Here is a 13865-nt window from a genome sequence, read left to right as displayed (position 1 = left end):
AATACTCCACCATAATAAAATCCTCAAACTGAAATGTTCGTAATTTCGGCTACAGTGGCTCTCAGCTAACATTCTGAGCATGGGTTTTAACAGGCGATTCACCATACAGCCGGGGAAATATTGAATTAAGAAAGCATTTCAAGCCCCATGGTACATTTCACCGTCCAAAGTTATTTATGAGCGGACAACACAGTACAGATACTGTAATAATTAGAGGACGCGATAGCTCAGCTATGTTTCTTGTATTATCCTGCCTCAAGCAGAGAGTTTTTACTTTACACTCATGTGCTCGTCCAGTTGTTAATGAGAAACGTGAATGGACTCGATAGACTACGAGCAGTAGTTGTTGCGAACAAAGCTACAAGCTCTTCAAAGACCCTGAAATATTGCAACGCCACTCAACGTGGAGCAGATATGTAACCGTTAGTATTCTGCAGCTTCATTGCTGTTGGAGAATGAGACACAAATGAAAGCAAATTATTGGTTCGCTGAGGAAGAACAGGTTTCGCTACGACATTATCACTTGCTGTTACCGAAGACCTACCTACAATCTATAACACATTGTATCTCTTCTCACCTAGGCAGCTCGAGTTCAATTCTCAGTAATTCTATATTTGTTATTGAAATCGGATGTGTCCACTACAGAACTGCCTTTCAGCTAATGATCACAGGAATAAAGAGCTCATAAAATGTAGGATTGTTTACTTTACTGTAGTATAATCCCACTTATCAGCTGTGTTTCATACCTACAGAACCACGACGTGCCTCATGTTTGAGATATGTAGCAGCAGCAATAACAGGGATCGACGACAACATCAAAGACTGTAGGATACGGACACGTATCTTCCCCTCCACTGTACAAAGTAGAGAACTACGGAACAGAGTTAAATCCAAACGCATTGTAGTCAGCATAGTACAGTAGTTACCTTTTGGATCAATTTCGCTTAAATTGCTATCTTCATCACGAAATGATGAATCAGTAATGATCTACAGTTTCATGAGAACAGTTGAGAAGAGATGTAGTCTGAAAAAAACATCCTGTTATCAAGTTTTAGTAGGTGTCCTCACTTATGCTTCGTAGATGTGCCATGCACACAGACCACTGCGTCCGCCTTCCTTCATTTAATTATAAATACACATAAAAGTGATAAGGAGAAATATTTACAAATCACCTGATAGGTAGACCGAAAGTTAAAATGTAAACAGTGTTCACATTTCTAATGTTAACTACTCATAGCGGTAGTTGTAACGTTAAAGAGTTTTCATAAAAATCCATAGTAAGCATAAACGTATAGGAGTGTGAACACAGTGGATGATATTTTTTTTTTTTTTTTGCAAGCGAGCTACTCGAATCTTCTTCAGTGCAGATATCATTGTGAGGAGCATCAAAAGTATCACATTCAGCTTGAAATGTACCTTTCCTCCAATCATTCTTAATTATATTATTGAATATTGGAGGCCCAAATTATTATGGATAAGTACATGTTGGTTGACGATAGCATTACGGCCTTGACGATCAAGATCATTATTTTCGAGCAAACGTCATTCACAAAACTGTTTGAAATTGCCTTCAATTGACGAAGACGTTATGCACCTTATGGCTGAACTGGCAAAGTTGCACCAGGTGAAATGTTAATTACTTCTCAAAACTCTACTCATAACTGATTTTGTTGATGGAGTAAAACGTAATCAAGAATAGGACAGTACTTCTTTGCAACAATGGAATAGATCAAATAATCCTGCCATTATTGAAGAACATTATTGTCCACTTTACCAAATTTTGAATACGTAACGTGCACATTTGTAAGTCAGATAAGGTCCTCTTTTTGAGGTGAATCAAATGCACCAGGGAAGACAATAAGAAGTCCCTGACGTAGGTCGTAGAGTCTTTACACTTGGTTGAAATATCTCTAACATTTGTAATTGCCACAATGGGCACCTGGAATAGGGATAGTAAACACTATTTACAGGCGAACATTCTATCTTATTTAATATTATACCAACATATTTCACGCACTACGAGAACGTTCCTTTTAAGAACAGACTGGCGAACTACGTGTAGGCTACATGGAACAGTAGGCTAAGATCACCATAACTCCTGAAGTGGACAAACGACAAGAACGATGATGGTATTTTCAGTGGATTATGGATCATTTAGTCTCCGGTACTCGACGCAGTTAGTGCATTTGTTCGTTCGAAAATTGGCGATTGGATTCCATTTTCTGTCCCGTACCATTGGTTTTCATGTTGTCCTTCTATCTTACTTTAAAGGACGTAGAAATGTTCTCATTAGTTCTACAAATGAATCTCTTAGTCACAGAACAACGTCTATGTCTAGATAGTGTTCTAAATCCATCTTCCGGCATGAGAGAGAGCGATGCGCTTGAGCAGAGGTCGTTCTAGTAAAATACTATCGTGCACGTCTAGAAAAATGATATAATTCGGGTTCCAAATACGAGAGGATTCGTTATTTCAACTATACCATGTGCAGAAGCTACCCTTGTAAGGGATGACATTCTTTAAATTAATTTCTGACTTCAATAACTTTGTTATTGACAATCTATCACCATTGTCTGGAGACATAGGCAAGCAATCACATAGCTCCAGGAAGTTATACAATTGTTTCCGAAAGAGAATTTTACGGTATCAAAATCAGTATTACAAAGTGTTACATTGTCTAGGATGTTCTATACTTTCTCGACAAGTTCATATTCGTGTGCTCCATATGCAGTTGAATTTTCTGAAAATATGATATGCACTGTTACACCTTGTTAGGTGATGAAGGCTATGTCTCAGGAAAATTAAGTAGCAACCTGTAGAAACCTGTTACTCCTGTGGAGGTTTGAATAGGAATCAGGCAAGTGAAACTAATACTTGTCATCATCTGATGTAGTTCGTTTATGAAAGTGCATATAAAGCATGAATCAACAGCCTCTTCCAATGTAGTTTTATGCAATCCACAATATTCATTCCGTCCTGAAAACATCTGACCTACCCGTATGCTCAGACAACACAAGCGTATATCTTGGTATTTACCGCCTCACCGTGACAGGACGCCTTAATATTATACTCGTATTAAACGCTGGAATACGTGCGTGTGCCTTTTAGATCATATGAACCTGACACGCCAGCAAAACACTAAATTGATATTGTGACCGCAGTAAACCTAATACTTACTATAAGCTCCCCAGTGTGTCGTACGGAACCGTAGTGTGGTTGGTAAAAGCGCGGCGGAGCGGGCTTGCATGTCAGGTGGGAGGTTGGAGTCCGGGGTGAAGATAACAAATATTTGTTTAATGCGTACTGCACGTATGTAAGTTCAGTGCCCGCTTTCATGCAAATTGTTGGTGAATGAATGTGTTTGTTGCCCTATGAAGGGCCGATTATTTAGCAGGACGGCCACATACAGACCGGAAATAATAGGAACACAACTGCCCTGACAATGTTTTGTCGCAGCAAATGCTCGATGTGATGACCGTTTTGGTTTATGCACAACCGCGCCCAGTGTCCAGTAGATCGTCTTGCGCGCTGAAGCATTCCAGGTGTAATTCCTCGGCAGGGTCCGTGATGAGTTGCCGGAGCTGGTCGGGGTTTTCCGGCGCTGGAGTGTAAATGACGTTCTTCAAATGTCCCCACAAGGAGAAGTCTAACGGCATTAAATCCGGTGATCTGGCGAGCCAAGAAACAGGGCCTCCTCGTCCTATCCATTTCCCTGGCAGTTGTTCGTTCAGATGGTTACGAACGGGAGCTCTATCCTGTTGCAACCACATTGTCAAACGATCGTGCAAGGGCACATACTCCAGCAGCAGTGGGAGTTCCTGAGTCAGAAAGTCCAGGTAGCGTCCAATGGCCCTCAAAGAAATAAGGTCCAATCAGGCGATCACACAAGATTCCACACCAAACATTCACTCCCCATCTTACGTGATTGGCCGCCTGTCGCACCCGTGAGGATTGTCCATCTGCAATAGTGCATATTGTGGCGAATGACGTTCCCATTATTGTGGAAGCGCGATTCGTCCGAGAATAAGATATGCGATACGAATGCTACATCATTGTCGAGCCTGCCTAATAGCCACTGGAAGAACTCCATTCGATCTCGAAATCCCGCCCGTGGAGCTCTTGGTGCAGCTAGAGATTGCATGGGTGTAATTTATGCTCATGAAGTATTCGCCAGATGGACGGCTGGCTGGTGTTCACCTGTCATGCAGTCGCCCTTGTACTGATGTGTGGATTATTACGAGCTGCCACCAGTATGGCCTCTTCTGTTTCACCCGATGTAACGGGCCTATCGAGGACTGGTGGCTGGTTGGAGATCACGTCTGTGGTCCTTGGCGTCTTTCAATGCGGCGGAATGTCGTAGCAGCCGGGTGTCGCCTGTCGAGATACCGTTTCTGGTACATACGTAGTGCATCGCACGCGTTTTGTCTTGCTTCCCCATAAGTGAAGAGCATGTTAACGTATTCCTCTGTGGAAAACCTGCCGAATGACAGCAGAGATTACAGTACATTCAGGCCCTAACCAGTGGAGTATCCGCAGGGCACAAGATGAAAAACAGCGTCCTTCTACTGTTTGAATGTGGCAAATGTGGGCCAGTGTTTACGTATTCAAACATCATACTGATGCAAAATTATTTGAACAATTCAGGATTCGAACCGCCGCTGACCCGTTCCGTCGACTGGCATGCGAACACCTAACCACGTCCGCTACGCTACACTTCAGGAAACATGTTGGTGGTACGGCGAGAGCAAAGTAAATACGACATCCGGTTCGGTATTTAAGACATTAATTACTGCACTGTTCTTCTCCTTCTTCTTTATCTGTTTACCCTGCAGGGTCGGTTTTTCCCTCGGACTCAGCGAGGGACCCCACCTCTACCGCCTCAAGGGCAGTGTCCTGGAGCTTCAGACTCTGGGTCGGGGAATACAACTGAGTAGGGTAACCAGTACCTCGCCCAGCGGCCCCACCTGCTATGCTGAATAGGGGCTTTGCTGGGGATGGGAAGATTGGAAGGGATAGAGAAGGAAGAGGGAAGGAAGCGGCCATGGCCTCAAGTTAGGTACCATCCGGGCATTTGCCTGGTGGACAAGTGGGATACCACAGAAAACCACTTCCAGGATGGCTGAGGTGGGAATCGAACCCACCTCTACTCAGTTGACCTCCTGAGGCTGAGTGGACCCCGTTCCAGCCGTCGTACCACTTTTCAAATTTCGTGGCATAGCCGGGAATCGAACGCGGGCCTCCGGGGTGGCTGCTAATTACACTAACCACTACACCACAGAGGCGGACAACCTTCCGAGTTCAACGCATACAAATAATAATTAACGTTACGAGGCCACATCACAGCACTTATTCATTTCCTCGCCATGTGTTCCTATGAAGAGTACGTTGAGTCGTTGCCAATTTATGGAGAAAGTACGGTCGAATTAATATGTATGCCACGTGCTCCGTAATGGTAAAGAGTTAAATGAACACTGTAAAGCATTATTGAAGATTTTGACACGGATATTAACTTTCGATGTCGAACGGCTATATTAAGTAATAATCTTTTAGCGAGACTCTTGTACGTTTTATTTTTGGCTGAATCTGTTAAGGGCTGGTGACGCATGGTGTCAGGATACCGGTAATGCAGTGGTTCGATTCCAACCTTATGAATGTGTTTTTAAATATTTTTGATCGCCAGACCTTGCCCCAACGTTAACGGACACACATTGTTTATGCACACTTACCAGGTCCCATCACAGCACGTATGCATTTACTCACGATGTATCCAGTGACGAGTACGTTGATATGTTGCTCATTTGTGGGGAAACAAGGCAGAATGTAGTCCAGTCACAACGTCTCTATCACGAGCGTTTTCCTGACAGAAGACTGCGGACTACCAATACGTTCCGAAACCTCGAACGAAGAAATGATGACAAAATTATTCACTTCTATGAAACAGTTTGAATTACGAAGTTAAAGTTTCAAATCATATGAGTTGGGAAAAAAAAGCCGGAGCTGGCGCAGGGGTGAATGTTCCAGATGACGGCTATACACGGGCTCTTATGGGACTAACTCTGGGGAGCTGGCGCAGTGGCAAGTGGACAAGATAGCGGCTATATATAGGCTCTAATGGAGACAGCTGGCCCAGGGTAAGATAGGCGGAATTTAGAGGACATTAGGAGATGGCCTAGGGACTAACGGTCGCCATAAGACCTATCTGCGTCGGTGCGACGTAAAACCACTAGCAGAAAAAAAGGACTAATGCTCAAAATGGCGGCCACGTGCAACTTCCTAGTGCTAAGGAGTCCGAGCGAAGATGGTCGCTATACATTGGTTCCAACTTTAAGGAGATGAACCAGGAGCTAATGGTGATACATTGTTCTTATAGGCCTAACTCTACAGAGCTACCTCAGGGGCTCACAACTATTAGTTTTATCAGCCTGCCATACGAGATCTGAGCAAGGGCTGCTATGCAAGATGACTGTTATACTCTATTCGTATAGACCTAACTAGAGGGCTGCCTCAGGGGCTCACACGTTGTAACTTATGACCTGTTAGCTTTATCAACCTGACATTCGAGATCTGAGGCAAAGGCTGCTATGCAAGATGGTTGCTATACTCTGTTCGCATGGACCTGAGTAGAAGGCTGCCTCAGGGGCTCACAACGTGTAACTTATGACCTATCAGTTTCATCAACCTAACATTCGAGAATGAGGCAAGGGCTGCTATGCAAAATGGCTGCCATACTCCATTCGTATAGACCTAACTAGAGGGTTGCCTCAGGGGCTTAAAACTTATAACTTAAGACATATTAGTTTTATCAGCCTAACACTCAAGAACTGAGGCAAGGGACGCTATGCCAGATGGCTGCCATACTCCATTCGTATAGACCTAACTAGAGGGCTGCCTCAGGGGGTTACAACTTATAACTATTAACTTATAACTATTACTTTTATTAGCCTAACACTCGAGAAATGAGGCAAGGACTGCTATTCAAGATGGCTGCTATACTCTATTCGTATAGACCTAGCTAGAGGGCTGCGTCAGGGGCTCACAAGGTGTAACTTATGACCTATTAGTTTAACCAACCTAACATTCGAGAACTGAGGCAAGTGCTGTTATGCTGGATGACTGCTATACTCTATTCGTATAGACCTAAATAGAGGGCTGCCTCAGGGGCTCACAACTTGTAACTTATGACCTATTAGTTTTATCAGCCTAATTTCGGGAACTAAGGCAAGGGCGGCTAAGCAAGATGACCGATATACTCTATTCGTATAGACCTAAATAGAGGGCTGCCTCTTGGCAGAGTGGGAAATTGAACACGGGGTCTTTCGGTCTGCAACCCATTTCTGTAACTACTACGCTGGCGTCGAGGTTAGAAACACGTGCTTTTTGTGAAGTGAAGTTCTGAAACATTCCGTCATTAAGCGATACGCAAGAAATTAAGCAAAATTCAAAAATGTTAACATTCCGGATATATTTTCCTCATCTTCATGTTAATTTGTCAGGCGGTTGTACGCTTCTGTATCTTCTACAATCAATAATATTACACGGGGTAGAGACAAGAGTGAGGTAGAATAGTGTTACAGTACTTTTCGAGGCCCCGAATAATGTATAGTGAAGGGAAAATTGTATTTTCTGTGGGAAGTAACCAATACCACTAACTCTTTCGTCATATTTTATCGAGTACATCGATATATAATCACAGAAAGGGAAAATTATGCCATAAATAAACTCTATATTTAGAATACATGCAATTGCTGTAGCGGAAGGTGCTTATAAAACATACTAGATACTGTTAAATACGGACAATGAACCACGTATCCTCTGATTTATTCCATGCAGTATATGGATTGAGACAAGTAGTAAGAAATAGGGATATTGTTCTATTTATACCACATTTTTCATATCCGCTCCCTTGCAAATACAATTCAACAAATGAATATAGTACAATGTAATGAAGTAAAACTTGCAAGATTATCATAATAATTACCTTCTTTTACCTTAATACAAAGGGCACTAGGAAAGTTTTGCAATGTGAGTGAACGCTTTAGTCTTTTTCAAAATAATTTCCACCACACTCAATACACTTCTCCGTACGTCGAAACCAGTCACTGAACCAACTCTGCCACTTTTCTTCGGTTACATTTTCACACTCTTGATCCCATGCTGCCAGAAGCTCCTCGTCGGATGCAAAACGCCGCCTGATCTGCCAAGAAAATCCATTGTTACATCAGCACGATGTGCTGGAGCATTGTCATGATACAAGAGCCAAGTGCTGAGCAGTGACCTTGGATGCAGCTGCTTGAGAGGCTGGATGACCTGAGGCAGACAAGTCTCACTGTACCACTTCGCAGTAACTGTCCTTTGTGTTTCCAGCACAACCCGAGTCAGGATGCCCCGTTTAGTGAAGAATACTACAATCACCCTTTTCTTCACTGACCTTGACTTTCGCACAGTCACAGGAGTACCCTCACCTTCAAACAGCCACACCTTGTTCTAGGATTTTGTTGGGATATCGTTATAATAAAGCCAAGTTTCGTCACCTGTAACGATGCTATTGACGTTACGCGAAGTCCCATTTTCAAACTGTTTTAGCATTTTTCGGCACCATTTCACTTGATGTGCCCTTTGTTCCTCTGAGAGTGAATGGGGCACCCAAAGGGAACAAACCTTTCTAACATGCAGATGGTCGTGTAGAACTGAATGAATAGCTGGTGCGGGGATGTGTAGGGTCTCCTCTACCTGCCGATATGTCAACCGCCTCTCTTGCTGCAACAATTTCCTCACAGTTTCAATGTTTTCCTCAGTCACTGATTCAGACGGTCGCCCAGAACTAAGATCGTCTTCAACCCCAAAATTTCCCCTCTGGAACTCGTTGTACCAGCAGAAAATTATTGTCCGATGTGGACAGTCTTTCCCCAGCTCAGGAGTCATTTCCTCCAGGCACTGGTCAACAGTTAATCCACGAGCAAAATTGTAGCGGATAATTGCGCGATATTCACCTTTAGACCATACTGACATCTCAACTTGCTTTCAGTCCCACTGCTTGGTAACAACTGGTGTGAAGGTCGCGCCTTGCTGTCTTCTAGACCGGTTTTCACCCCTCTTTTCATCTCTCACCAAAACAGGGGTGTCCGGCCAACCAATTTTACGTATTGCAAAACTTTCCTAATGCCCTTTGTAGGTTCTGGAATGTTCAGAAATGTCTTCGGGTGTTCGCTTGTTTGCAGCTCAAAAGTTACTCACCAACTACTGATGCCAGACTATAAACTACGCGATATCACATATCATTCCTGAATATGTCTGATGTATTAAAATAAATTACAGAATAGCATTTTTATAGAGATTATTCGGAGAAGGCTAAAGCCGTGAGACTCAATGGTTTTGAATGTATATATAACCACGTTTTCCATCTTTAGTTCATAGAGGCTTGCATATTCTCCTTATCTTCGATAGCAGGCTGTGAACAAAATAAGAAGAACCGGTCTTCAAAACTGCACCCCCAAGGGAAATTAAAGTACAATTTTTATTTTTTTTGTGTAAGCTTGCATAGGGGAGATGATGGGTTCGAACCGCACCGTCGGCACCTCTATAGACAGTTGTATTCCCGTGTTCATACCACAGAAATAGGCTGTACATTAATTAAGGCCACAGCTGGTTCCTTCCCGGTCATAGCCCGTTCCCCTCTTTCCTCTCCTATCTTCATCGAGAACCTGAATGTGTTGGTGCGACTTTAAACCTCCAGCAGAAAGAAAGCAGTCATGATTTTCAATTGAGACCACATTCCATAGCCATGCTAAATATTTTATCTCGAGGATTTTCCTTACGTACAACCGGCAGACGTTAATCCTACCGTTCTTATACCTGCACCATTGTCTATCCCATTCGCCTACCTCACTACCCCAGCAAATCAGTTTACGTTCAATTATAGGCAGAGGAAGTTAAGATGTTCTAAGTTACGAGTTGCGAATCTGGGTACTGGTATAAATGTCTCAAGTGAAGTCTTTCCTCAGACCTCATCCACATATCACTAAAGGTAGAAAAGTATGTCTAGCTTCACGGCATGTAACCTAGTTATAAATTCAAATATACAGTATGTATACAGGCATATACGCACTGCCATATCTCCCACTACAGCACAGACTGTCTTCAGACAGTTTTAACTCGTACAGTTTTGGATGTGACCAAGATGGCCAGAATTTCTTAACTGAATTAACACCTACAAGTCAAGCCAAGTCTTGCATTCAAATAATCGAAATATTCGCACTCCTACACAAATTTTCACCTTTGCTGTTTGTAGTTTACATGGATCATATGCTGAAAGGTATAAAATGGCAGGGAGGGATTCAGTTAGGTGGAAATGTAGTAAACAGCCTGGCCTATGCTGACGACTTGGTCTTAATGGCAGACTGTGCCGAAAGCCTGCAGTCTAACATCTTGGAACTTGAAAATAGGTGCAATGAGTATGGTATGAAAATTAGCCTCTCGAAGACTAAATTGATGTCAGTGGTAAGAAATCCAACAGAATTGAATGTCAGATTGGTGATACAAAGCTAGAACAGGTCGATAATTTCAAGTATTTAGGTTGTGTGTTTTCCCAGGATGGTAATATAGTAAGTGAGATTGAATCAAGTTGTAGTAAAGCTATTGCAGTGAGCTCGCAGTTGCGATCAGCAGTATTCTGTAAGAAGGAAGTCAGCTCCCAGACGAAACTATCTTTACATCGGTCTGTTTTCAGACCAACTTTGCTTTATGGGAGCGAAAGCTGGGTGGACTCAGGATATCTTATTCATAAGTTAGAAGTAACATACATGAAAGTAGCAAGAATGATTGCTGGTACAAACAGGTGGGAACAATGGCAGGAGGGAACTCGGAATGATGAGATAAAGGCTAATTTAGGAATGAACTCGATGGATGAAGCTGTACGCATAAATCGGCTTAGGTGGTGGGGTCATGTGAGGCGAATGGAGGAGGATAGGTTACCTAGGAGAATAATGGACTCTGTTATGGAGGGTAAGAGAAGTAGAGGGAGACCAAGACGACGATGGTTAGACTCTGTTTCTAACGATTTAAAGATAAGAGGTATAGAACTAAATGAGGCCACAACACTAGTTGCAAATCGAGGATTGTGGCGACGTTTAGTAAATTCTCAGAGGCTTGCGGACTGAACGCTGAAAGGCATAACAGTCTATAATGATAATGTATGTATGTATGTATGTATGTAAAATGAAATGGCGTATGGCTTTTAGTGCCGAGAGTTTCCGAGGACGAGTTCGGCTTGCCAATTGCAGATCTTTTGAACTGACTCCCGTAGGTGACCTGCGCGTCGTGATGAGGTTGAAATGATGATAAAGACGACACACACACAACCAGTCACCGTGCAAGCGGAATTAACCAATTATGGTCAAAATTCCCAACTCTGCCGGGAATCGAACCCGGGACCCCTGTGACCAAAGGCCATCATGCTAACTATTTTGCCATGGAACCGGATATTTTCGTAATACAGATAATCACTCAGGTTTTACGCCCACCCAAGTAAACGATATTAGAGGTCAATCTGCCTGTAAGTACTGAATAGAACAAAATGTGTTATGGTAGATACCAGTGGATGTTCAGATCCCTTAATTATTCAGTTTGACACACATTATTAGAAAAAAGCTCAGAAAGCTCACGGAAATGGTGACTCATATGTGTCTGGCCCTGAAATGAACCAACGATAGTTAAGAAATAATAAGAACAGAAATGTGTCATATTGTAGTTGGTAGTAAACTAACCAGTTGTGACTTGAGTTTTCATTTGCTGCTTTATGTACCGCATGCTGGAGAATTATTGTTCGTAATTTGTAAGTACTGGGTGGATTTAATCTGAGAAATGTAATGGTATTAGATTATCTGAATGAATGTCCACTTGGTAGTGATCCGAGCGAAATGTGTACAGGGTGATTCATAACTACGTTCTGTGGCGCCTCGTCATGGACATCATGCCGCATATGATTGATGAGTACCAGCAGAAGAGAGTGGAGTTTCGTAAGATCCTGCTCGGCATCCTGAGCGAGCGCAACCGTTGGAGCCAGTGTGTAGAGTGGACCAACAAGAAACTGGGAATGGCAGTCGGGGCACTATTCATCAGGGATAACTTCAACCATGAGAGCAAGGTACAGCACACATCTTATATCTATGTTCTCAACCACTTTTCAATATTTACTCTTCTTCTTCTCCTTATTCTTCTCTTCTGCTTTCTACTTTAGATTCTTTATCAGCTACTTCTTTCATTCCAATATCTAGTTGATAGAATTATAATAGTCAAATATAATTTCTTAGTTTGTAGTAAAGGAAGCCTATCAAAGGTCAGGCATCAAGTTGAATCTTCTCTACATACTCAGTTCAAAGGATAGCTGACTAAGACTAAATAGTTTAGAAGATATATATTTGCAAGGAACGCAACATTCCTTTCGGTATGGTCACATTCTGTGAGTTTTCCAAAAAATTCGCTATCGGTAATTTCAAATCCTAGGTCACAAATAATTGCATTAATTTCTCTTTACCCGAAGTTTAAACGCACTCTTCCCTTACCCTTCAGTGCACAAAGAAAATACCATTATTGTGACTATGGACACCCGATTTTTGGAACAAAACAGCCAATTTTGAAGATTGGTGGGTTTTAGTATTTGTTATAAACCAGTCGCTTACTTTAACGTTACGTTGATGTTAGTAACTACTTAAATGGCGATTCATCTTGGCAAGCTTTCAGATAGTGCAGTTCTGGTTTATATGGAATACACAAAATACTATATTCAAATATATATTGTAGGCCAGTATGTTAAGGAGAGGGACTTGATTATTATAAATGTTGTCGAGGACTGGCTTGCAGAACATCTTGCGTGATAAATTAGTTGTAAACTATAATAGTTTATATAAAGCAGAAAGATGATTGCAAAGCATTCTGTGTTAACTGACTACCCTGTAGAGTACATCGTATAAATATACTGTACTGCACGATAGTTGGGAAGAAATTTCATTTTCTTAAATTGTTCAAAACTTGTGAATTTTCGAGAGGAGTGCGACTGCCAAAATCAGACTCAGAGTGAGTACATTTATTAAAAAAGAAATAATAAGTTATTAGTATGATTCTGGAAGCAATGTGATCGGCTACGAAGGAGGAAGATCTAGTGATTTATGCTTGTTTTCCACCAGGTAAATCATTTGAAGACCAGTACCCTAGAATTTATTGAAGTGTGGGGGGATAAAATTAGCTGTTAGACTTGGTTAAAATGAGCACATCTGTTGAAAGTTTCTAGTCTGCTGATTGAGATAGAATTTTTTTTTTTTTGCTTTTACACTCACAACACCTAACTAATGAAAAAGAATAGCGAAGTCTCTGAGAGTCAATCTTGCCTCACACCATGTTTTGACTCTAAGAGGAAACAGCCACGATCCGTTGAAATAATTAAGTAGCTCAAACTAGAACAGCTTCATCCTAGACCCAATGGCTATTATACTGAATATTATATCGACAGGGATGTCCAGACTCCCCCCCTTACTTAGTAACATGTAATTTTTCTTCAAGCCAAACGAGAAAATACACTGAGAGTCCAAAAGTCATGGGTAGATACTGAATATGATGTTAATGACGAGTTGCTCCTCCGCGAGCCTTCAAAAAGGCAGCAATACAGAGAAAAATCGACTCTACAAGGTGTTGGAATCGTTCTGGAGGGATTTGGACCCACGCACCTGGCACTGCTACCCACAATTGGTCTTGTGTAGTTGGTGCGGGGTTCATGGAGCGTACACCACCATCGACAGCATCACATAAATGATCAATTGGATTAGGATGGGGTGATCTGGAGGGCCAATCCATTGTCATAACTTCACTAGCGT

The 13865-nt window shown here is 42.1% G+C and overlaps 1 protein-coding gene across 1 annotated transcript in view; it reads left to right on the top strand.

Moving 5' to 3' along the window:
• The window catches only part of LOC136863720 (neprilysin-1), a 729030-nt gene that overhangs the window by 644925 nt on the left and 70240 nt on the right, over positions 1-13865 (top strand). The window contains exon 8 of the mRNA XM_067140078.2: positions 11926-12142. Coding sequence (XP_066996179.2) covers positions 11926-12142 — 217 coding nt within the window. The remainder of the gene's footprint in view (positions 1-11925; positions 12143-13865) is intronic.

This window comes from Anabrus simplex, chromosome 2, assembly GCF_040414725.1.
Source record: "Anabrus simplex isolate iqAnaSimp1 chromosome 2, ASM4041472v1, whole genome shotgun sequence".
Lineage (NCBI taxonomy): Eukaryota > Metazoa > Arthropoda > Insecta > Orthoptera > Tettigoniidae > Anabrus > Anabrus simplex.
This window is presented reverse-complemented; position numbering and strand designations above follow the sequence as displayed.